Source organism: Mandrillus leucophaeus, unplaced genomic scaffold (assembly GCF_000951045.1).
Source record: "Mandrillus leucophaeus isolate KB7577 unplaced genomic scaffold, Mleu.le_1.0 Scaffold269, whole genome shotgun sequence".
NCBI lineage: Eukaryota > Metazoa > Chordata > Mammalia > Primates > Cercopithecidae > Mandrillus > Mandrillus leucophaeus.
This window is the reverse complement of record NW_012102798.1, coordinates 4,186,360-4,213,843: the sequence shown is the minus strand read 5'-3', so window position 1 is coordinate 4,213,843 and position 27,484 is coordinate 4,186,360. Positions and strand designations below refer to the sequence as shown.

The following is a 27,484-nucleotide window of genomic DNA, read 5'->3' as shown; positions in this document are numbered from 1 at the left end:
AGATCCGGCCACTGCACTCCAGCCAAGGGCGACAGAGCGAGACTCCGTCTCAAAAAAAAAAGAAAAATATATTTATGATGCAAGATAAAGGACTTATGATGCAATAAGTGTTCAGCATTTAAAGATCAACAAATTATTATCAATGATGAAAAGTAAGTTTTTTCCAAAGACTGCTACTTTGGATAACCACATTTAAGGCAGTTTAAAGTTTGAGAGAAGGGGAAAGATCACAGAGAAGGGCTTCATTTCTTTTGCCTTCTACTTTTAAAAAGTATTTCTCATGCTCATAAGATCATAACTAAAATTTTAATATTCAATTGCTACACCAAAACCTCAACTTTCAATTATTTAAAAGTACTTAAATTCCTAACACTGTCCCCATAAAAGTGGTAAAAGCATACGATTTGCATGATAATCACCTTGAGTTACATCAAAGCATAACCATCTTATTCTTCCAGAACACTAAGATACAAATCTGTCCTCCTGTTCATTCAGGTCCTAATGACTCAAATACTTTAGACACTTATAAGTAAGCCCAATATTTATTATGTAAATATTCAGACAAAAGAAATATATTTTTAATGTCTATAGTATAATTTTAGGCCACATCTAATGTAACAATTTCATACAATATTTGTGTTCTAACTTAGCTTTACCATTTCAGTCGTTCATCTGAGAAAATGAAGACTATCGCAGACAATGACTCTCAGGAAAGGAGAGAGATATCAGTTTACTGTACTAAAACAAAATATGAATTCACTTTAACAAGACAAGAGGAAAGTGAAATAACTTTTAATTTTCTTCATTTGCCAAGCATCAGAGCTATAATCCAACTTGGTTCTAGCTAATGTTTGGTAAATTCCGTGTGTGTGTGTGCATGTGCATGCACGCTCTTTTACAAGTCCTCTATTTCAAAGGCTTTTTCTTCTATGACAAGATCATTTTCCCCTTTAAAATATGTATTACAAATTTCTTAAAATATAAGTACCCAACACCTTGTATATGGTTGCTTTGATAATAATGATTTATACACATCCCTGTAAATTTGACCTTTTTGGCCCATGTAGGAAAACAAGCCAGAAAGTGGTACATATTGTTTTGCTTTTATACAAAGTGAACTAGGGATGAACCAAATAAAATAATTTCATAGTTATCTTTAAATACCTTTTAGCTTTTATAACAGATACAGAGTAGTAATCATCCAGTATCACCTCCTCTGCTTCTTGAGAAAAACTATTTTCTACCTAGGACTACAATTATTTTGATAACTTATTATCTCTCCTAATATATCATAAACTCCTAAGGCAAAATTAAGACAAGATTTGCAGAATGAACTGTTCAAACATGATTAAAAGGGGAAACAGCCTCGAAGGATCAGAGAGGTATTAAACTTTACAGACAGATGTAAGAACAGGGTAAATTTCTTGCAGTTGACTCTCTCCCTATCAAACTTAAGAACCAAGAGCCCTGGTGCTGAAAAAGCCCATTTTCAGCTTCTCTCAACACCACCTTTTCACAGATGGCCTTTTCTGCCCCAGGCATTTTGCCTGTGGCTCTTAATCAAAGCAGGAGGGAGATTCCAACTGCAAACTCTGAAGATCTGAAAGATGTGATAAGGAATTAGAATCTGATATACTCACTACACTTAATTCCTATGGCAATAGGTGCTATATGAATTCAAACAATTCTCTACAATTCAGGAGCCATTACCCATTCTGCAAATGGTTCCTGCTGTTTAGTTTCCATTCTGCTGGGAATTTTGTGGCTACATCTCTGCACATTAGCACAATCTTGGGATAATGAAGGAGTGCATTAACCTCATGGCTAAAATGAGGATTCCAGATTTGTGCAGATATTTCACCATGCTTCCCTATGGATGATTTTGAGTAAAGAGCATACAACAACCTAGGTTCCAAACTGTACCTTAAATTAAGTGCCTATAAAATCTGACAAATGTTTCTCATTTTGTAATTAATATACTGAAACTATCAAATTAGGTATAAGTTTTAGGACTCAGGCCATCATCTGTTCTATAAAAAGGCAAAAAATGTAGGCTGTAAATTAAACTAATTAATTTTGCATTGTTTGTGATACACCTAATTTATTTCCCCAAAATGCATACTTTAGCCAGGAGTCTTGCCACAACCACTTGCCAAAAATTGTTTGGCCTTAACATCTCCAGAATGAGCTTCCATAACAATAATGTACAGTCAGAGGTGATTCATACAGCTTTTCTTTTCATAAGAAAAATCAATCTGGGTGATGCTACCATAAAGACTAATATTAAATGAGAGGGAGGAGGAACTTGTTTAATCTAATTATTCACAATGAGCCTAGAGTGGTTACCCAAATAATCAAGAATAAAAATGATCAGAAGACGGTCTACCATGACAGGGGAAAATATTATGCTGCTTATAATGGCTTTAAACTCATACTGCTTTAGAAAAATGCCAGATTGCAACACCAAAATATAAAAGCAAATCCAGTTTACAATGAATCTAGTGACCCACAAGTACCCAATGTAGCTAGGACCTTTGAAAGTAATAAAGTAGGTTTGTTAGCTATTTTCAATATCTCAAAATATCTAATGGAAAGTGAACATCTGTATCATGCAAGCAATCAATCCCCCCCAAACTCCCCTGACACACAACCCCACTAACCCACACAGAACAAAGTAAAACTCCAAAACAAAACACAGCACATCACCTTTAATGTGGTCACACTGTTCCCTAGAAAGGGCTAAACTTTCATTGCTAATTTCTCAGAATTAAGTAGTTCAACAAAAGTGGCATAGTTCACAATCAAGCTCTAGAACTGCCAGCACCTGAATAATTATTTCACTGCCAAGAGGTCTAAGTACCACAAAGTAAAGGAGAAAAAAAGTCTTTTTTTAAGTGTGGTGACAGGCCACATTCCTGTTTTGCAGAATAAGAATATATCTATTAATTACTTATGTGTTCTGGAAGAATTACAGCCAACTTGAATTTACATAAAGAAATAGATCTGCATTTTGCTGGGAAATTTATTAGACAAAATTTTAAGGAATCTTTTTTGACTGAGATGTTATATTCATCTATCTTAGTGTTAATTCTCCTCTTTATAAAAGTATGTTTTCTAAGTACTAAAATTGGGGAAATAAATCTGCCTCTGCTTTCTAATGTATAAAAGCCATAAACAATACTGGAAATTATCTCCTTCAGCTCGGACAAAGAATATTTCTTCTTTGAAGTCTTCAGCAATGATAAATAGGGTAATTAGTGGACTTTATCACCAAATTCTATGGATAGGCTTTTATCAATAATTCTGAGCTCTCCATCCTGCTTCGTATTTTCTATAATCTTTCCTGCTTTTACCCAGATCCTTCAAGGTCAGGGAAAGAATAGTCTATTTATAATAGTTCCATGTACTTCTCACAAACTTTGCATTACCTACACAGATACTATGTTTTTTCACAATTGAGAAGAAATCCTCAGCCTCTTTATAAGATTTTCTTTCAATCTAAAATCAAAATTTCAATTAGGAGAACATATAACTTGACTATGACAAGTACTTTACATTTAAAAGATTATGTTTATATATATATATTTAAAAACCTTAATTCAGGATAGGCATTTCATTTTAAAAATACCTGGTCATATTTGAACATACAACATGACTATGACAAGTACTTTAATGATAAGTACTTTAATTTTTAAAGTTTTAATAATTTTATTAAAATTAAAATTAAATTTTATTAAAATTAAAAGTTTATAATTTTATTTATAAATAAAAACTTAATTCAGGATAGGCATTTCATTTTTAAAATACCTGGTCATATTTTTAAGAAAGGTTTTAGAGTTAAGGTACTACACACAAGCTAGATCATTGTCTTCTATAAACTGGTTAACTTTTAAGAGGAAAAAGGGTACTCAAACAGATATTTTGTACACCTATGTTCATTGCAGCATTACTCACAACAGCCAAAAGGTAGAAGCCACCCACCCAAACATCCACCAATGGATGAAAGGATAAACAAAATGTGGTACATACATACAATGGAATATTCAGCCTTAAAAAGAAGGTAAATTGACACACACTACCACATGGATGAACCTTGAAGACATTATGCTAAGTGAAATAAGCTAGTCACAAAATGACTATCATATGATTCCACTGATATGAGGTACCTAGAGTAGTCAAATTCATAGCAACACAAAAAAGAGTGGTGGTTGCCAGGGCCTGGAGGAGGAAGAATGTGGAGTTCATGTTTAATGGGTACGGAGTTTGAGTTGGGGAAGACGAAAAACGTTCTGGAGATGGATGGTGGTGATGACTGTATGACAATGTGGTTGTGCTTAAGGCCACAGGACTATACATTTAAAAATGGTTAAAATGGTAAATTTTATGTTATATATATTTTCCCACAATAAAAAAAAGAAGAGATATAATTGAGTAACATTCTGAAAATCAAACAAGTCTATCTAATCACAGATGAACCGGTTATTCTAATTTTTAAAAAGATGCCTATGCCTAGAATGCCTTTAATTTCACTGTTTATGTTTTGTTTTGTTTTGTTTTTTTTGCTTTGCTTTCTCCCTCCTTTATGCCCCATCCCCTAAGTTCATTTAATTCTATTTATTCATTTTGTGAGTTATGGGTTTTAAGGTGGGACGACCAGAGGCCAAGAATCACCAATTTTTATGTTCAAAAAAAAAAATTGTATTCTTAAAGTCAAGTCCATGTAGCTAAAGAATGCAATTTCCTGTCCTACAGTAGTATTTTTTTGTAATAAGCTTTATCCTTAATACAATATTAGTTCAAGTCAATTTTCTTCTGCCTGGTCTATACAACTCTGAGTTGTATACTTTCCATAATATTATCTATGGATTTTCTGGAATTTTAAATAATGTTGCAAAATTTCAGTCTTAACCCTCTACTAGAATTTTTGAAGGATTACTGATCTATGATTTATAAAATGTATAGTAACTTGTTTTCAAGTTCATTATTTTCATGACAAAGCTTCAAAACATAAATAATCAGAAAATTTTGTCTCAGGGGATGGATTTTGTAGACACATGTTCTGGGTTTGAATCCTAGTTCTATCACTTAATAGATGTGTGAGTGGGTAAATTATTTAAGTTACCTAATTCTCAGTTTCCTCATTTTGAAAATGTAGATATTAGTACCTAAGAGTTATTACAAGGACTATGCATGTAAAGCTCCTCAACAATGTCTGATGTAGTAAATTCTTAATAAATGGTAGCCATTAACAAAAATAATCATAATAACATAATATGTAAAAATGATAAGCACACTACTGGACAGAAAAATATTATATTCCAACTTTTAAAAAATGACTCCTTATAAATTTTGATGCTGAAATGAATCCAGGAAAAAAGATTACTTGTATTTTGTAAGACTCGTTTTCTTTTGTTCATCTTTTCCAAATAGTATGATTGTTAATATCTTGTTAAAGAAAGGAAATTAAGCCAAAACAAAAATGAGAAGTAAAACCATGTATGTGCATGTGTGTATACACACACAAACACATGTACACACACACACACGCCCTCTGTAATGTGATATACACAATTTGAGGAAGCTGTATAGAAACATGAGAAAAAAGTTGAAAAGTAAACAGGAAGAGCTATAGATTGCAATGAGGGTAACAAGGTATACAAATGTAGGCAAATTTCCAAGTTCAAGCATTTGAACAATTCATTCAGAATCACATTACTGTCAGAAAATTCTACTGTAATTCTTCTGGTCATTACCCTAGGATATAAATGGAGAAGTCCAGAAAAGTTGGATATTTTCACCCCTTGCCAACATAAGCAAAATTATTTTTTTCTTTAAACAAAACCCAATTGCTACCACAGTTACTACTACGAAAGATTTCTAAGGTATATAATGTTTGATAATGGGATTTCTGCTACAATTTCACTAGAAAGCACAAAGGGTTTCTATACTACCAACTCTTACTACCCAAGTATAAAGTAATACTCTGTTTTGAAAACAGACTTGTGTTTCCAAAAACGTGTTCCTTGGAACACTCAGACTTTGGGGTGGGAGGATAAAAGGGTCCTGTAGTCAAATAAGCCTGGAAAATGCTGCATTCTATTTCTCTCTCTTAGATATACATAACACTATTAACATAAAAGGTTCTGAGAAGTCCTACAGTGAGCAGAGCTGTTTTTAACCAGTGTTTCCCAAACTTATCTGGTCACAGAATTCTTTTCTTCAGGTAGTGCAAAGGAACCAGTGTTCCTCATAACAACTTATTTTGGGAAATGTACAATAAATTGCCATTGATTAGTATTAAATATGTAATTTAATTTGTACCTATCCCAAAAAGGTAGCCTTTGGCAGAATTTGCTGAAGTCCCAAAAATGAACCCATTGTATTTTATGTCAGAAAAAAAAAACCTAACATGCCTAGACTAGTACTTATATTATCTTTAACAAGTTGAATTTATTTCCAGAATATGTGTTTCAACCCTTACAGCCTGTATGTTATTTAATCAAATCCAAACATCCAGTTTCTTATACCTGCGAAAAGCTAAAAAATGAATATGATCCTCCAAGCCATTGTTTTATTTTATTTTTTCTGGGCTTCACTGTAAGCTGAGAAAACCCTGCAGCTGTGAGCTACTGCATACCTTCAAATATGAGAATACTAAACTCAGTTACAGCATTTTATTAACTGGTGCTATGAGCCTGCATTTATGCAGTTCTACAGTAAAATAATTAATGTTCCACATTAATCCTGAAGTAAAATAGTGATTATTACTTCATTCTCCTAACAACTCTATTAAGTATACAGAACAAAATACTGTAATGACTATTTTACCTATGGAGGTTGAGCAACATGCCCCAAGCGCCAACAGTCAGCAGGGAGCAATTTCTTGTTGGACAGACACTGTGCATGTTACAACTATAGAAACTGTATCAGATAATCACCCTAAAATGTGAACAAAAACAGGAAATTCCTTTACTAATAGCTTATTATCTAAGGAATTTTCTTCTTCTGAAATAATTTTGGGTCACAATTTGCTTGAAATATAAACTTGAACCAAAAAACTCACATTGTGTGCTAGATAGCTTTTTGTGAATTCAGAAATTAAGAACGAAGTTTTAAACAATTGTAATGAGGAATTGCTTTGTCCTTGCGTTAGATAAAAGAAAATAAGCAAGCTACAATTAATTCTGGGTGAAATGTGAATGTGAATGATTATACTGCTAGGCTATAGCATCACTTTCTTCCTAGGCTCTCCTTTCAATTTCAAAAGTACTTAAAAGTGTAACAAAATGTGTAAGATGAAAGAGACAACAACTATTTTCAAAAAACACAACAGGGAAGAAATAATGACTGTTACTATAGAAATCACATATTTTGGCAACCCATGGACATTTGGTCATTGGTTTTCAAGTTATACAAAATAAGCTGACCACTGGAAGAAAAAAACACTTCAAAACATCGATGGCAGAAATACATTAATCCCAGTATTTTATATTATGATAATAGATATGAATAATATTTTACCAGAGAGAAGGTAAATGGTCAAAGACAGGGAAAAACCTGACATGAAGGAAAACAAGAACGTTGACAATTCAGTAAAAGAAAAGGAGTTAAAGTATCAGATTCAAGTTTCGTAAGTTTTTTTTTTTTTAAATGTAAAAGCAGAGGTAACAAAAATTGGTCTTCACCTGGTAAGTGTGTACTCCCTGAGTCCTGAATGCAAATTCATGGCAGAAAAAGTACCTATGCATCCACGTAATCTTTTGTCTCGACCAATCTTCCATGTTACAAACAGTGGGCTGTAATGGAAGATAAAAATAGGGTAAATCAATCAATTCAATTCAAACAAGTATTTATTGAGTATTGACTGTCTGCTAGGTTAGGTGCCTGAGACATAAAGACCAAAAGACAGGCCTTCAAGGGGCTCAGAGGCCAGCCCAATAGGACTACATTTAGCAAAAGTTATATTATACTACTACTACATTATATTTAGTGTATCCTATATGTTAGGCATCTCAATAAATGTTTTAAACAAATTATGTTAATCTTCATCAACAACTCTAGGAGGCTAATACTAACATTCCTATATGAGGGAGTCTCACAGTTGATACATAATGAAGTAGGCACTCAAACCTGGGCAATCTTAACTATAGAGCCTTAACCATTATGGCTAACTGCATAATTACTCATTTAAACCTCAAATAACTGACTTATATGTAAGTCTAATTTGGAAAATCCGGGATAAAAAACAATGATTTTCATAAATACTTCCTGAAAATATAGGGGATATGTGCTGTGAAAGGTGCTACAAGGATGCCTAAAACACAGTCATTGCTCTCTAGGAGCCAGTATAAGAGGGAGGCATAACTATTACACAGCTAACTAATACAAGGAAAAAGGAAATAGATACTATAAACCATGTCCAAATGCCATAATTTAAGCTATTGGGATAGAAGAAAACTTCATCAAGCTTGACATTCTTTAGCTTCACCTAGAAAAATCAGTAGGGTTCAGAGAGGTGAAGGGCAACAGCAGACATTAACAAAATAATACTCTGAAATCAGAAAATTTATTTTAATTTTTAGATAAAATTATTACCTGCAAATACAATCTCTCAAGCATCAGAGAACAAAGTATCAATTATAACAAAATATCATCAAGAATAATGTGGTTTCAGATGAAGTTTAATACAGTAGATGTTTGGATTCTGCTGCAAACTACTGACAGCCTCAATTAATGGTTAAGTCTAAAAACAATTACGTTCTAATTAGAGCAACTTTGTATGCCAGTTTTTATGAAGTAATTTACCCATTTTAGGACATTTTGTAAAAAGATAAATACCTTACAATTGAGGATGATCTTTGGTAATATGAGTATTCACAGTAATACTGGAATAATGCATTTCTGCTTTCTAAAAACTTAAATTTTAAGGGGATATACCATATGTCATTTTTCCTCTAACACACTGGTGAGCTGGAGAACATCCTTTCTTTAAAATACTCTTTAGTGAGTCATCAGCAGATGGATGACAAGATATCTCATTCAAGTACTTCAATCACCCACCTTAAGCATTTAAATTATGCTGAGCTCTGACAGCCACAATGGCAGATAGGTTCTCAAATAAGTAATATATACAAACCAGGGAGAAGTACTTACTACTAAGAAGTACTAAGAGTTACCATCTTCCAAGAGCCAAATGTCCAGTGGCATTCAAAAAGATGACTAAAGCATAAGGTCAAGTTACTGTCAACATTAGCATTCAAGTGAAGGACGACCTACACTAAAGGTATTAAAATAACAAACAAAAGGTAAAAGCCAGGTTTTTTGCTTTCTATATCATATGTAATAAACCTGTTATAACTTGAGACAAGATTCTAATGCTCCATTTGGAAATTTTTCTCCAATTGTTCTTGACTAACCACTGATCAGGAAGACAAGAATTAGATGGGATTACTTTCTCACCAATTCTTTCATTACTCACATAAATACCAGTATCTTAAAATTTTAACCTTATCTTTAAGGATGAAATTCACCTCTTCATTTTTCAGTTTCTAACTTGGCATAGTCAACATCAGCAACCATTTTTTTGTTTTGTTTTGTTTTGTTTTGAGATGGAGTCTTGCTCTGCTGCCAGGCTGAGTGCAGTGGTGTGATCTCGGCTCACTACAACCTCCACCTCCCGAGGTCAAGCAATTCTCCTGCCTCAGCCTCCTAAGTAGCTGGGATTACAGGTGTGCACCACCATGCCTGGCTAATTTTTGTATTTTTAGTAGAGACGGGGTTTCACCATGTTGGTCAGGCTGGTCTCAAACTTCTGACCTCGTGATCTACCCGGCTGAGCCTCCCAAAGTGCTGGGATTACAGGCGTGAGCCACCACGCCCAGCCTGTCTCTCTCTCTTTTTTTTTTTTTACTTTAAGTTCTGGGGTACATGTGCAGAACGTGCAGGTTTGTTACATAGGTATACAGGTGCCATGGTGGTTTGCTGCACCCATCAATCCGTCACCTACATTAGGTATTTCTCCTAATGCTATCCCTCCCCTAGCCCCCCACTCCCCGACAGGCCTCCGTGTATGATGTTCCCCTCCCTGTGTCCATGTGTTCTCATTGTTCAACTCCCACTTATGAGTGAGAACATGTGGTGTTTGATTTTCTGTTCTTGTGTTAGTTTGCTGAGAATGATGGTTTCCAGCTTCATCCATGTCCCTGCAAAGGACATGAACTCATCCTTTTTATGGCTGCATAGTATTCCATGGTGTATATGTGCCATATTTTCTTTATCCAGTCTATCACTGATGGACATTTGGGTTGGTTTGAAGTCTTTGCTATTGGGAATAGTGTTGCAATAAACATATGTGTGCATGTGTCTTTATAGTAGAATGATTTATAATCTTTTTGGCATATACCCAGTAATGGGATGGCTGGGTCAAATGGTACTTCTAGTTCTATATCCGTAAGGAATCGCCACACTGTCTTCCACAATGGTTGAACTAATTTACACTCCCAACAGTGTAAAAGCGTTCCTGTTTCTCCACATCCTCTCCAGGATCTGTTGTTTGCTGACTTTTTAATGATTGTCATCCTGTCTCTTCTTTGAAAACAAAACAAAACAAAATAAAACAAACTTTATTTTTTGATCACAGAAGTAGCATATGATCATAAATTAAGAAATTAGAAATACAGAAATGTATCAATCCTCTTCTATAACATTGGTTATACAAAGTATCTCTATATAAGACAGGTCTTTTGGCAGCTTCAGAATGAAGTGAATCACAATGTAATATAGATAATAGCATGTTTTTAAAATACCATTATGGTTTCTGAATAAGTCAGAACTAAGTTGTATATTCTCTTCCTCAATGAATTCCATAAGAAACCTAAAAGTGTGAGTGAATTCATTTCCTATCAAAAACGCTAGAAATGAAAGTCATTTAAAAGTCTTTTACCTTCTACTTTCTCATTTATATACACACACCATTCTTACTATAACATAACCCTATCTGCTCAAGTAAACATTTAAAACTTAAAGTATAAATAGAAAAATAACACAAACTGAACACTATACTATGAAATATGTTGCAGGGCACTCAAACATATGGTGGGAGAAATTATATATTAATAGTTTCTTATAATGCCATGCTATCACTGATGACGGAATGATTAATTCAGAGCTTAGGTTGCTGGAGGACAAGCTGCATTTTACAAGGCAGCCTGAGGAGCAAAGATGCTCCAAAACAAGCATGGGTATGGACATGTAAAAGTGCACAGCACATTCAGGAAACAGGAAGTAGTCTGATAGTCTTGATAACTTTTGCTATGGGCTCTTTCAGATTTAACATTTCTTTGAATTTGAAGCACTGTGGACTATGTGTTCTCAAGACCCCCTCATAAGATGTGAGCAGATACAGAATCATCTACACTCTCCCTGATCCTTACCTGCCCCTGGCAACATCCACTTTGGGAGTTGGGATTTCGGGGAAGTATGTGTGTCAAAGATGGAGGGAGTGCTACTGTGTTTAGGACAGATGCCTGAAGATGGAAGTAGTCAGACTTTTAGCAGACAGAATAAAACTATTCATTAAAAATCTGGGACTCTAATTTCTCATTACAAATCCTCATCCAACATCGTTTGTAAAGTACATGTGTATGGAATTAAAACAAGTAAAATACCTAAAAGCAACATTTAATCAGGGAAAGAACCTGGGAATTTAAGCATTTTAAAGTAGACAGACACATAATAAACATCACTGAGCACAAGAGATTGTATCTTGTGTGTGATAACCACGTTGTACAGGGCAATGACTACGAGAACATTCAATACATATTATCTAAAAATAGGAACAAATTTTTTTCTTCACGCAACACAGAGGGAAGGAATAGGCAATTTCATTTTTAAATGTGCTATTAAAACATGTATGAGTTCCAAAAAGGACCTAATACATCAGCATAATCAGAGGTAGATCAAAATAGAAAAAGGGTTTTGAGTCTGTTGAGAGGAGCTGCTCAGTGAGAAAAAAATACAGAAAACCAGTTCATAGTAAGACAAAGATTGGATGTTTTGGGAAAATGCTTTTGCCATATGGCTTGAGGCCACCTACATACATTGAAAAAATACTACAAACTAGAAGAGAGTTCAAAATGAGATGAAATATTAATGGAAATGTTTATCTGAAGGTAACCAGACAAAGCTTTTAAAGTAATTTTCCTATTTCTGAGAAAGCTTTGCAGAAAAGTAAACACTCCATTTTTTCATGTCTGTAGACAGGAACAGGAAGTAATCATTTAATCTAGATGAATCCTCCCTGCCAACTAGCAGCCAATACTGTCAGGTCAACAGTAGCTCTAGGGAAATGTAGTTGCATACAATCAGCAAAAGTACGAAAAGCAATGTAAATCTGAACAGGACACTCCCCATCTATTGATGTGAGCCAGAACAAATTAGAAATATGTTTGCAGGAGCAGAATACAATTAAGTGATACAACGAAAAAGGTGTATTTACTTAATACTATTTTACCTTAAACTCTATCTCTCCTGCCATATCAAGGCAAAATAGAGGTTACAAAAAAGTCTTAGACCCTGGCAATTTGCCCTTCTTTAGAATAAGATTATTTAGAATAAGATTTGTAGGAGTCAGCATTAACAAAAAACATCAATCTCTACCAATGCAATAATAATTAATAAAACAGGGTACTCAACAAGGTTATTTATATTGGAGGGGGGGATATAGGAAAAAAGAGAAGCCCTGTAACTTATTCTGTTCTTCTGCCATCAAATAATGATTGTTTCTCAACTGCATTCAGGTTTCTCAGCAATTTAGCTCAAAAATACAACTATATTCCTCATAACATCCAGCTAAAAATACCATAATTCCCCAGGATCTAGCAGCTTACAGAAGTACAGAAATGACAGTGTCTTCTTTCCACCACCAGGTAAAAACCTTTCACTTCCTGTTTCAACAAAAAGAAGCTTTACATTTCATTTCTAAATCATATAAACTACAGATTCAATTCATAAAAACATACCTAATAAGGTTAAATCATGTAATAGGGATGCCATAATAAAATACTGTACACTAGGTGGCATAAGCAACAGAAATTTATTTCCTCACTGTTATGGGGGCTAGAAAGCCCAAGATTAAGATACTGGCAGAGTTCAGTTCCTGGTAAAGGCTCTCTTCCTTTACTAGGCTTTAAGGCTGCTATACGGCCACTTTGTACTCATATAGTCTCCTCTGAGTGTGTGCAGGGAGAGGGAGAGCACGAGCTCTCCAAGTGTCTCTTATAAGGACACTAATCCTATTGGATCAGGCCCCCATCTTCATGACTTCATTAAACCGTAATTAATTTCTTGTAGGCCTTATCAAATACAGTCACATTAGGGGTTAGGGCTTGGACATATGAATGCAGAGGTTGGGGGGGTGGGTTACAATTCAGTCCATTACAAATCCCTAACCCAAACTTTAGTACATAGTTTAAAGTGTGTATAACAATGTATGTAAGCTCATTCACTGAAAGAGTCTTTAAGAGATAATCCATTTGCTTTTCATTTTACAGGTGAAATACAAAAAGACATCCAGGCAGACAGTGCAGAATCACCAAATTGGTTAGTGTTAGAACCTGGCAAGTCCTCCAAATTTTCTTACTACTGGTTTAATAAGGGTTTTTTTTTTTTTCCCCACTACAGGAAAAAAAAATGTGAGTGGCAAACCTAGGTGTCTTCTAAAAGACCAAAGAATAGGAAAATTCTATGAATACTACATAGCACTACATAGGTGAGCATAAGCACAAATCTCCTCTTCCTCCTGTTCCTCCCAGTAGGGGAGACAGAAAGATTAGCTGAAAAGATACCAGGACAAACTAGAAATGCTGCATCAGCCTGGAAACACTAGCCCTGATTTATAAGTTTCTACATTATCACATAAGAAACCCACAGTAAAGCCTACCATTTTATGCTTGATGGCTTCCCAACACTCTTTCTGATCTCCCTCAGCCTTCTCACTTCATTTTTTCCTGTTGTCTAGCTGGACTTCATCAAACCCAGGTACTCTGTTAAATACAAATTTCCTCCAAATCGAAATTTCCATTTATTATACCATTGGTTAACAACTCATCAGCTAGGTATTGATCTGATTATTTGATTAAGTAGTTCATATTATAGAATGAATGAGACTCCTCCAGATAATTTGAAAATCAAATTGAGAGGAATGGAGAGAAATAGGAGGGGGCTAATCTGAGTCAGGGTCGAGAAGTAAGATTCAGATGCATTTCTCATCCAACCATTTGCTGTAGATAAAATGCACTAAATCACCACTGTATCCTTATACCATACTCCTCCCTCCAACCTTTGTATAACAAATAGCCTGTATCCCATAGGGCTCAGGAAAATAAGGTCACACTGCTTAGATAGACAGCATAAATTAGTATAGGAGACCACAAATATCTGAAAGCGGGGATCAGGAATTACCAATCTTTCAATACTTTTCTTTGCCTGGTATTCCAAGAAATTCTATCATAGCAGCATTATATTCTCTTTCTCCCATTTATGTAATTCTAATTTAACTGGCAAATGCCAGAGGAAGGGATGCAGACTAAAGTCTTAACAGATGATTGGGAAGGTAGAATTTTTTGCTGTTGTTAATCAAGTGTAATCACCACAGACATACAATCAGCCAAAGCACAAGCATACAGTAAGGGATTAGCTTGATTCTGCCAATTTTTGAACTGAAAGAACCATTTCTTCCTTTAACAAGAGCAAATCAACAATTTTCAGCAAACAAAAAATAAATTAGTCCCAGACTTGATATGCTGAGACAATCTTATAGTTTTTTAGAGCCATAAATTAGATGAGAAAGACCACCTTAATTGGAAAAAAATAGAATTTTTGCACATATTTTCTTAGTTTATACTGCAGTTGGGTATTAAATTTAATATATAGTAACATTTCAAGGGAAAAATAGCTGTGGGGTTTTTTTTCCTGATAATAGGAACACACCACAAATCTCTATTACCTGAAAATCCAACTTAATTTTAAATGACATTTTGCTATAGATTTCAAAAATGAAGTAATTTCTATTTGGAAGTCCTATTCTGAACCCATTTGTTCAAAGGGCTTTAAGGTTTGAGACTTACTCTTTACTATTAAAAAAATTAATTATTTTAGGCTGGGCACGGTGGCTCACGTCTGTAATCCCAGCACTTTGGGAGGCCGAGGCGGGTGGATCACGAGGTCAGGAGATCGAGACCATCCTAGTTAAAACGGTGAAACCCTGTCTCTACTAAAAATACAAAAAATTAGCAGGGCATGGTGGTGGGCGCCTGTAGTCCCAGCTACTTGGGAGGCTGAGGTGGGAGAATGGCATGAATTGAACCCGGGAGGCGGAGCTTGCAGTGAGCCGAGATCATGCCAGTCACTCCAGCCTGGGCAGCAGAGCGAGATTCTGTCTCAAAAAAAAAAAAAAATTATTTTAATATGAAACAAATCAGGCAAAAAAGAGCTTCTATTGAAGTCTTCCAATTCCTATGCTAAATGTTAAGCAAAACTAAGAATAACAGAAGAACTATGTCCAGAAATTTTAGAATGAATATTAATTGATACAGTCAACTCCTATTTTTTATGCCGTTAAAAACTTGTATGGAACTTTGTTTTGGTATTTCCATTTGACTGTGTATGCAGGATGGTCAGGGAATTCATAACACTTCAAACAAAACAATGAAAACAGTTAGGGGTTTCTTATTTGTCTTTATTTTCTTTTAGGTTTAGGGTTTACACGTGCTTGTTGTTACATGGGTATACTGCATATCGGTGAGGACTTGGTTTCTAGTGCACCCATTACCCAAATAGTGAACACTGAAATGGATAGGTAATTTTTCAACTCTCACTCCCCTCTCACTCTTCCCACTTTTGGAGTCTCCAGTGTCTATTACTCTTTCCATCTTTATGTCCATGTGTACTCACTGTTTAGCTCCCATTTACAAGTGAGAATACATGGTATTTGGCTGTTTCTTAGTTTACTTAGGATAATGACCTCCAGCTCCATCCATGTTGTTCCAAAGGACACAATTCCATTCTTTTTTTTTATGGCTGCACTGTATTTCATGGTGCATGACACACCACATATTCTTTGTCTAGTCAACTGTTGATGGACACTTACACTGGTTCCATGACTTTGCTATTGTGAATAGTGCTGCAATGAACACATGAGTACAGGTATCTTTTTAATGTAATGATTTATTTTCCTTTTGGTAGATACCCAGTAGTGGGATTGGTGGGTCAACCAGTAGTTCTATTTTTAGTTCTTAGAGAAATGCCCATCCTGTTTTCCACAAAAGTTGAACTAATTTACATACCCTCCAACAATGTATAAGCGTTCCCTTTTCTCCACATCCAAACCAACATCTGTTGTTTTTTCACTTTTTAATAGTAGCCATTCTGATTGGTGTGAGATGATACCTCAGTGTGGTTTCAATTTGCATTTCTCTGAGGATTCACGATGTTGAATGTTTTTTCATGTGCTTGCTGGCTGCTTGTATGTCTTCTTTTGAGAAATTTCTGTTCATGTCCTTTGCCCAGCTTTTAATGGGTTTTTTCCCCTCTTGTTGAGTTGTTTGACTTCCTTGTAGATACTGGATGTTAGTCCTTTGTTAGAAGCATAATTTGCAAATATTTTCTCCTGTTCTGTAGGTTCTCTGTTTACTCTGATTATTTATTTTGCTGTGCAGAAGCTTTTTAGTTTAAGTTTCATTTGTCTGTTTTTGTTGCATTTGCTTTTGGAGTTTTCATCATAAGTTCTTCACCTAGGAAAATGTCCAGAAGAGTTTTTCCTAAGTTTTCCTCTAGGATTGTTATAGTTTCAGGTCTTACATTTAAGTCTTTAATCCATCTTAACTTTTGTATATGGTGAGAGATAGGGGTCCAGTTTCATTCTTCTGCACATAGCTAGTCAATTTTCCTAGCACCATTTATTGAATAGGAACTCTTTCCCCATTGTTTATTTTTCTCTACTTTGTTGAAGATCAGTTGGTTGTAGGTATGTGGTTTTATATCCAGTTCACTATTGTGTTCCACTGATCTGTTTGTCTATTTTTGTACCAGTATCATGCTGTTTTAGTTTTAGTTACTATAGCCTTATAGCATAATTTGAAGTCAGGCGGTGTGATGACTCTCAACTTGGTCTTTTTGCTTTAAGATTGCTTTGGCTATTCGGGATCTTTTTTTGTTCCATGTGAAATTTAGGATTGTTTTTCTAATTCCATGAAAAATGACATTGGTAGTTTGATAGTGATTGTGTGGAATCTGTAGATTGCTTTGGGCAGTATGGTCATTTTAACAATATTGATTCTTCTAGTCCATTAGCATGGGATGTTTTTCCATTTGTTAATGTCATCTATGATTTTTCATCAGTGTTTTGTAGTTCTCCTTACAGAGATCTTTTGCCTACTTGGTTAAATGTATTCCTATATATTTTATTTTTTGAGTGGCTATTTTAAATAGGATTGACTTCTTTATTTGGTTCTCAGCTTGAACACTATGTATAGAAATGCTGATTTTTGTACACTGATTTTGTATCCTGAAACTTAACTGAAGTCACTTACGAAGTCTAGGAGTCTTCAAGGAGTCATTTGTGTTTTCTAGGTATACAATCATGTCATTGACGAACAGAGATAATTTGACTTTCTTTTTCCAGTTTGTATGCCATTTCTTTCTCTTGCCTGATTGCTCTCGCTAGTACTTCAGTACTATGTTGAATAGGAGTGATGAGTGGACATCGTTGTTCCTGTTCTTAGGGGGAATGTTTTCAAATTTTCCCTATTCAGTATAATGTTGGTTATGGGTCTGTCATAGATGGCTTTTGTTACTTTGAGATTATGTACCTTCGATGCCTTATTTGCTGAGGGTTTTTATCATGAAGGGATGTTGTTACTTGTTCTGGGTTTTGTACCTATATATTCCCACCACCAGCTAATGACCTATCTTCTACCATCTTGTCTTCCCCAGAGCCCATCACTCAATTAGCAGAAATAGAGTAGAAGGGAAGTAAATATACTGATTGATTTAAACATAAATATTAAAAGAGCTAGAAAACTATCCATATTCTTCATTCCAGGTTTTTATGTTGTTTTCCACTCCAAAGACATCTGATGCTAGCTTAATAAGTAAGACTTGCAGTGAAACTGTGATGTATTTGTTTTTCACATGTTTTCTGGATTTAGAAAGGTAACTGTTAATGAATTTAAGATCCTTATATTGGATTACTCACTCCCATGAAAGAAAAGAGCTGGAAAGACAGCTTTATAGCAAGCCCTCCTCACTGTAGGGAGAAGAAGAAAGGCAAGATCGAGGGATAAGTCACCAACAACTTGAGACCACATTTTGTGTCAGGGCTGTGTATGTTGCTTTTGCTTCTGCCGCCCCTTCCTTTACTGTTCAGAAAACAGTTCTGCCTCTTGAGAACCTCTACTAGGAAATATTCAAGAGGTTGATGCATTTTTAGATGAAACTGATATCCTTGCCTCCAAAGTGCTTCTTTTTAAAAACCAACCTTATTAAAATATAGTTTCCACATAATAAAAGCACCCATTTTAAGTGTAAAGTTTAATGACTTTTGGCAAATGTATACATATATGTAACCTAAACCACGACCAGGGTATAAAACATTTCCATCACCCCAAAGATCTCCCTTGCATCACTTTGCAATCAATCCCGTCCCCACAGTCCTGGACCCTGGGGCAAACACTAACCTGCTGTCACTATAGTTTTGCATTTTGTAGAATTTCATATAAATGGAATCATCCAATATACAATCTTTTGTGTCAAACTTCACTTAGCATAATGCTTCTGATATTCATTTATGTTGTCTTTTTTTTAATTGCTGATTAATATTCCATTGAATGGATATATCAGTTTTTTGTCCACTCAAGTGTTGATGGCTTCTAGGGTTGCTTCCACTTTGGGCCTGTTATAAATAAAGCCACCATGAAACTTGTGTTCAAGGCCTTTTTAAAAAGTAGCTTTGTTGAGTATAATTGATGTAAACAGAACTGCACATATTTAAAGTGTACAATTTGATGAGTTAGCACAACTGCAACTTTATACCTGTTGAACAAATCCCCATTCTCCCTTCCCCCAACCCCCGGTAACCATGAATATAGTCTACACTTCTATTTGTTTGACTAGTATATATCTCATAAAAGTGGAAATATGTGGTATTTGTCCTTCTGTGACTGGCTTATTTCACTTAGCATAATGTTCTTTAGGTTGAGCCACTTGTTGCAAATAACTACTACAATAATTTCCTTCTTTTTAAAGGTTAAATAATATTCTGTTGTACGTATATACCACATATTCTTTATCATTTGTCTATTAATAGATACTTGGGTTGTTCTCTATCTTGGCTACTGTGAATAATGCTGCAATGAACATGGGATCTGAGATAATCTCTTCAAGATCCTCATTTCAATTCTTTTGGATATATACCCAAAAGTGGGATTGCTTTATGGTAGTTTTATCTCACATTTTTAGGAATTTCAATGCTGTTTTACGTAGCTGCTGCACCATTTTACATTCCCACCAGCAGTGTACAAAAGTTCCAATTTTTCTAGCCTCACAGTTTGAGTTGGGAAGAATTCTATCCTCCTCTATTTTCTATGAGTTTGGTTTATTTGTTCCTTAAATATTTGATAGACTTTACCATTGAATTCATTGGACATTAGAGTTTTAATTACAGGATGTTTTTAAACTACAAATTTAACTCATTTAATAGACATAAGGCTATTCAGATTTTCTAGTATTTCTGAGTCACTTTGTTAAATCGTGTCTTTCAAGGAATTTTTCCACTTCATCTAAGTTGTAGAATTTATTGACATAAAGTCATTCAGGATATTCCCATATCATCCTTTTAATGTTTGTAGGATCTGTATGTCTATTCTTTCATTGTGGTATTGGTAATTTGTTTTAATTTGTGACTTTTCTCTCTTTTTAATCTTTATCAGTCTAGCTATTATCAATTTTATTGATCTTTTTAAAGAGCAGGTTTTTGCTTTTATTGATTTTCCCCATTTTTTGTTTTCTATTTTCCTGATTTCTATACTTCTATGATTTCTGTTACTTAATTGGGGTTTAATTTGCTCTTTTTCTAGCCTCTTAAGGTAGAAGCTTACTGATTTCAATCTTCCTTCTTGAAAAGCTATAACTTTCCCTCTCAGCACTGTTAGTTGTAGCTCATAAATTTTAATATGTTATCTTTTCATTATCATTCAGTTCAAAATATTTTTAATTGCCCTTATGATTTCTTCCTTGACCTATGATTTATTTAGGGGTATAATTTTATATAATTTCCTAATGTTTGGGAATTTTACAGACACCTTTTTGTCACTGATTTCTAATTTAATTCCATTTGAGTCAGATAACATACTGCATATGACTTTAGTTCTTCTAAATATATTGAAGGCTTGTTTTATGACCCAGAATATGGTCTATCTTAGTGAATATACCTTGTGAATTTGAAAAGAAAATGTATTCTCTTAGTGAATATACCTTGTGAATTTGAAAAGAAAATGTATTCTGGTAATGTTAGGTCCAGTGTTTTATAAGTGTCAATTAGGTCCAGTTGGTTGGTAGTATTGGTCATGTTTTCTATCTCCTCACTGATTTTTGTCTACTTGCTCTAACAATTACTGAATTAATAATGTTGAAATATCCAACTCTAATTGTAGTTTTGTCTACTTATCCTTTTATGTTTTTTTTTTCTTTCATGTATTTTGAGGATCTGTTAGGCACATACACATTTAGTATTTTGTCTTCTTGAGTTAACTACTTTATCATTATGACATGGCCCTCATTCCTGCTAGCACTGGCTGTCCTGAAGTCCAATTCATCTCTTATTGGCATAGTAACTCTAGCATTCTTATGAATGTTTGTATACCTTTTTCTGTCTTTTTGCTTTTAACATACCTGTGTCTTTATCCTTAAAGTGGATTTCTTATATACAGTATATGGTTAGGTCTTGCATTTTTTATGCAGCCTTTTAACTGGAGTGGTTAGACTACTTACATTTAATATAACTGCTGACAGAGTTGGGTTTAAGTCTACCATCTTTATATCTAATATTTGTTTTCTGTATTTCCCATTTGTTCTCCACTTCTCTTTTACTGTCTTTAAACTTAAATGAGTATACTTTAGTATTTAATTTTATCACCATTATTAGCTTATTAGTTATGCCCTTTTAAGTAATTTTTCTAGGTTGTATCGATGCATCTTTATGTTATTTCAACCTACTTTCAGCTAATATTATATCACTACAAAAGCAATGTAAAGACCTTAACAGTATGCGTCCATTTCACCCCTCCCATACTTTGAGGCTACTGTTATACCTTTAACTTCTATATACCATATAAACCTATAATAGATTATTAATTTTCCTTTAAACGATAACTTAACTTTTAAAGAAATTTTTTAATGAGGGGAAAATGTCTTTTATATTTACCCTACACTTGCCACACTTATCTGGCACTCTTCATTACTTTGTAGAGATCCAAGTTTCTATCTGTTATCATTTTCCTTCAGCCTGGACAGCTGCCTTTAAATTTCTTGCAGTTAAGGTTTGCTAGTGATAATTCTTTTCATTTTTGTCTGAAAAATATATATATTTCACCATCATTTCTTTTTTAAAGGGTATTTTCACTGGAATCAAATTTGAGATTGGCAGTATTTTTTTTTCAGCACTTTTAAGATGTCATTCCATTGTCTTCTGGAAGCTTCCATTGTTTCTAATGAGAAGTATTCAGTTTTTCTCTTTGTTCCTCTGTAATGTGTCCTTTTTTTTCCTAGTGGCTTTCAAAATGCTCTATCACTAGTTTTCAACAATTTAATTATAATTGCTTTAGTGTGGTTTTTCTGTTTTGGATACATTGAGCTTGTTGGATTTATGGATTTACATTTTCATCATATTTGGGAAATTTCTAGCCATTATTTCTTCAATTTTTTTTCTGCCTATTTCTCACTCTCCTTTCCTTATGGGACTCCAGTTGCAAGTATGTTAATCGGCTTGATACGGTCTCACAGTTCACTGAGACTTTTTTCCTTCCATTTTTTCTATTCTGTTTCATACTGGATAATTTCTACTGTTATGTATACAAATTCATTGATATTTTCCTCTGCAGCATCTAATTTGCTATTCATTTCATCAATGAATTTTTCATTTTTTATAATATACTTTTCAGCTCCAGAAGTTCCATTTGGTTCTTTATATGTCTTCCATTTCTTTACTCACCACATTCATGTTTTCCTTTCAATCCTTCAACACATTTTAATAGCTGTTTTAAAGTCCTTGTCTGCTAATTCTATAACCATCATTTCTGGTTCTGTTTCCACTGACTGGCTTCCTCCTGGTTATGGGTCACACTGTAGTGCCTCTTGAAATGTCTAGTAATTTTTTGTATGCCAGATATTATAATCATCATATTGTTGAGTGTTTGGAATTTGCTGTCCTCCCTTCAAAGAGTGTTGAAGTTTTGTCATGCAGTTAAATTATTTGTGGATAATTATTTAAAGTCCTTTACTTTAAAGTAGCCTTTACTACTAAAGTATGACCCTTCTGGGGTCTCTATGGAATGCCCTGGGTGTTCAACAAGGGCTCACAACTCTTGCTGTAGGAACTCATGTCTCTCAGGTCTGTATGAACTCTGGTAAGTTTTCAGCTTATAGTTCCTGAGCAGTTGTTTTCTGCCCAGCCTCATAGTGTTGCCCTTGATACATGCACAGATTCATATTGAGTCAGAGATAAAGGGAATATCTATGCAGATTTCTGGAGCTACGTCTCTGAGTAGCTTTCCCTCTCCAGTACTCTGCTCCATAAATTTCTGCCACCTAGGCTTCCCCGAGTTCCTATCTCTGTCTCACCAATTCAGCAAGATTGCAGTTCTGCTTGGGTTCCCCCTCACAATGCTGTGGTCTAGAAACTGCCTGCTGACAAAAAGTCAGGGTGATGGTAGAGCTCACTTCGTTTGTTCCCTTTCTCTCAATGACCACAGTCCTGTGCTGTCTGTTGCCTGACGTCTAAAAACAGTTGTTTCATGTATTTTGTCTGGTTTCTAGTTGTTTATGGGAGATGTGAGGTGGAAAGGAACAAGTCTTGCACCAGTTACTTCTTCAGGGACAAAAGTAAAGTCTCAAAGCACTTTAACCCTAAGTCACATTAAGGTTCAAACTCTGTGGTAGGTTTCACATATTAAATGTGAAACTATTGGTTAAAACTCTGTGGTAGGTTTTACATATTAAATGTGGGAAAACTATCACAAATAAGAGAAGACTAGTGCCAGCAGAAAAATGGTTCAGGAACATCATTCTGAGCAAACTATCGCAAGGACAAAAAACAAAACACCACATGTTCTCACTCATAGGTGGGAATTGAACAATGAGAGCACTTGGACACAGGGTGGGGAACATCACACACTGGGGCCTGTCATGGGGTCGGGGGAGGGGGGAGGGATAGCATTAGGAGATATACCTAATGTAAATGATGAGTTAATGGGTGCAGCACACCAACATGGCACATGTATACATATGTAACAAACCTGTGCATTGTACACATGTACCCTAGAACTTAAAGTATAATAATAATAATAAAAAAAAAAGAAAAATGGTTCAGGAAGTAAAAAGCAAAAGGGACAGATCTCTTCAGCTTTGACAGGTGGTGAACTCTTAGAAGAATATGAAATGAGTCAACCAATTTCAGGGGCAACACAGTACTCGGAACCCAAAGGTTAGACAAGTCACTCTTAAAAAATTTCATACTGAGAACTCTAAAGTCCAAAGTAATGAAATTTTTAAAAATTTAAAGCCGTCAGGTAGAAACTGAACTTGACAAACATGTCAGTTACCAGTCACGCTGATATTTCCTTCTTTAAGCCCATGCCAAAAATAGCTCACTCCTCTTATACTACCTCCATGAGTTTAAAAAAAGTGCAATCTGAACGACCTTATTCATAACTCCTAAAAAATCTTGAGGAAGTCATTAATAATCATGCATTATGTCTAATGTATGTGTACTCTGTTATTGCTATTTTTAAAGGCCCATTTTTTCAGCTATGTTGATTTAAACAGTCTTACAGCACAGCTATTTACCTCACTACTATCCTAGAAAACACTAAATTTATCATAGTCTTACCAGTACAAATCTTGTAATAACAATGCCATATCTATAGAAGGACAGTCACCTAAGGACAGGAACCCTACATTAAGGAAACCAGATATGAAAATTTCTTTTATGATGGAACAAATAGAAAAAATAATGTGATATGTATCATTAAATTATCAAAAATTATTTTTTTAAAATTCCTCACTAACACATCAGACACGGCTTTGATAGTTAAATGTTCAGAAAGTAAACTGAGCTAGCATCTAATCTGGGAGACACAAAACTAAGTTTCCACAAAAAAATTAGGATAGCAGTAAGTAAGCCAATGTCAAGCCTATGAGAAAAGCCAAATTTGTGAAAGACACTGGCTGAGAAACTGAGGTAATAAGGCAGTGAAATAAGGATAATTGCTTACCTATAAAGGAGACTTCTTGCTTTACACATCTCTTTAGGCAATCCTAAATAACTGCCTACTTCAAAGCCTATAACTCTGTAAACAAATGAAACAGAAGCTAAACAAAGGGACCAAACTCCCTAGGAAGATAAGAAAGAACACAGTAGCCACCAATAAGCACCAGTACAACAACTTCCTATGTATATTTAAATACTTTGGTTTAAAAAGCCTCCAGCTGAACTGCTAGGTGCATGACAGAAGACAAATTAGCCAAAGGTGGTGTATATGGTCTGGAAATGGCAGTGACCCACTCAGCTTATCACATCAATACAATAAAGCAAAATTTGCCACCTGAGCTATTGAACATATTCATCATCCCTAAAAGCTAATTTTTCTCTAGAGTTCCACCCAGTCCTCTTCTTTCACCAGCAAGAATGATACCCCAACCCACTGCTTCTTAGATAAATCCCACAGATAAATGTACATTTACATGTATAAATGAACTTCATACTCGATCCAGAATTTCTACATAGCTGTAGAACCAAAGACCAAAGAAAATATAATTTCCCATAGGGACTACTTCTCACACTCTTTCTTGGCATTAAACACTAACCAAATATCCAGCTAAAGATAAAGATATCTGGATTATCTATATGTGTCTCTGTTGAATATTACTAGATTGATTAAAAAAAAAAAAAAACCTTTGTACTTGAAAAGAAACTTTCAGTGACCAGTTTCATCCTTTCAAACTTACCCAGATTCTTTCTTTATTCTGCCAATGCAAACATACCACAGAAACACCTCTGTTTCAAAAAAAAGGAAACTGAATAATGGAAAAACTATTGCAATTAGTTATTTAATAAACAGTTAATCAGGTAACTCCAAATTGTTTTCTATAGGAACACATTTGTGATTCTGTAATCTAGGACAGTAAAATTGCCAAATGATTGCTTTACTTAAAATAGTTTTCATATTGGACTACAGAATTATATAATACATGTAAGGATCTAACCTAACATGTGATTCAATAAAAGGTAGCTCTCTCCCCCGCCCCGCAAATCTGTCTGGGAATATCCATTTGATTAGATAAAGCTGGATTAAAAAGTTTTAAAAGAAACAAATGTAGTTTTATTATTTTGGAAGTACACTGACACCTACCCATCCCCCTCCTTCTCTATTAAAGCAGTACTTTAATAAATGAGGTAAATAATAGATGAGAGTAGCTGGTTATGAATATATCAACTTCGTGTATGTAAATAAAAGTTCTTTTATACCTAGAATGAAGCTGATCTTCAGTCCATCCAGCCCAGATGAATGATCAGTTCCAAATATGGAAAAAATATGATTGAAAACAAACCAAGTTTCTACTGCTGAAAATTTTTTGAAATAATTTCAAAGCATATAAGGAAAACTAATTTTATCTGAAAATAAGATAAAACCCTTCATTTTAAAATTAAAATTGTATAAAAGGCAGATATAAAAGGTCATTTTTCAAATTATCATGAAAATATGTATGTGTATATTGTGCATATATGCACAAACTACTAAAAACAGCCAATTTTTATTGAATATTTACTATATATCAGGCCTTTTAAAAATAAGTACTTATATGTAATAACTCTTTGAAATGCTTATAACAACCTTATGAGGTAGATACTATTATTATCCCCTATTTTAAAGATAGGGAAACTGAGAATTAGAGAGTGCCATTAACTTGTCAGTGGTCACATAGCTGCTAAGTGTGGTAGGGCCAAGATCTGGACCCAGGCATTGTGGCTCCAGAGCCAACTCTCTTTATCATATACTATGAATGTGTGTGTACCACATACTATGAATGTGTGTGCTGTTTGATGTAAACCACCTGAAAAATAATATCCCAACAAGGAACTGAATTATTGCCTTTAAAGAAGAATACCCAGAAATTAGAGCAAGCAGAGGTAAAATTGTTGACATTATGGCTCATAAAAATAAACATTAAAACGTTAAAAACAAAAATTCACCAAAAAATGCTCTAAAGCTGAAAATGTGGAAAAAATTATGTCATAATAATATAAATGGACTGGATATTCATAAAAGGCATCCTTATTGAAAGGATCAAAATACTTATATAACATTTTTATTCACTATAAATTCAATAAATGTTCACTATAAAAAATTCTAGACAATACAGAAAAGTAGGAAGGAGAAAATAAATATCACGCACAATCTCAAACCCAAAGAAAATGAAAATTTATAATGTTTCCTGACACTCTTTCTATGGAAATATTTTCACATTTTTAAGATCATACTGGATGGTTTTGTATAGTTTTGTTTTTCAACTGAATTGCATACACATTTTCCTACATGGTTAATACTCTTCAAAAATATTTTAAAGGCCCCATGGTAAATCATATAGTTAGACCATCATTTAGGCAACTATTTCCTTGATAAACTGTGAGGGACATCTTTATTTATTAAAGTTTATCCAGATCTCAGATTTATTTTCTAAGGATATTTAAGAAACTGAATTACTGTACCAAAGCGTACGAACTTTATTTTATTATTATTATGCTTTAAGTTCTAGGGTACATGTGCACAACGTGCAGGTTTGCTACATATGTATACATGTGCCATGTTGGTATGCTGCACCCGTTAACTCGTCACTTACCTTAGGCATATCTCCTAATGCTATGCCTCCCCACTCCCCCCACACCACAACAGGCCCCGGTGTGTGATGTTCCCCTTCCTGTGTCCAAGTGTTCTCATTGTTCAATTCCCACCTATGAGTGAGAACATGCGGTGCTTGGTTTTTTGTCCTTGTGATAGTTTGCTGAGAATGATGGTTTCCAGCTTCATCCATGTCCCTACAAAGGACATGAACTCATCTTTTTTATGGCTGCATAGTATTCCATGGTGTATATGTGCCACATTTTCTTAATCCAGTCTATCATTGATGGACATTTGGGTTGGTTCCAAGTCTT

The 27,484-nt window shown here is 34.5% G+C and overlaps 1 protein-coding gene across 2 annotated transcripts in view; it reads right to left on the bottom strand.

Annotated features, from left to right (window-relative positions):
- The window catches only part of AMMECR1 (Alport syndrome, mental retardation, midface hypoplasia and elliptocytosis chromosomal region gene 1), a 129,907-nt gene that overhangs the window by 59,295 nt on the left and 43,128 nt on the right, over positions 1–27,484 (bottom strand). The window contains exon 2 of one of the 2 annotated variants that reach the window (XM_011984511.1): positions 7,686–7,796. The exons of the other annotated variant lie outside the window; for it this stretch is intronic. Coding sequence (XP_011839901.1) covers positions 7,686–7,796 — 111 coding nt within the window. The remainder of the gene's footprint in view (positions 1–7,685; positions 7,797–27,484) is intronic. 2 annotated transcript variants of the gene reach the window in all.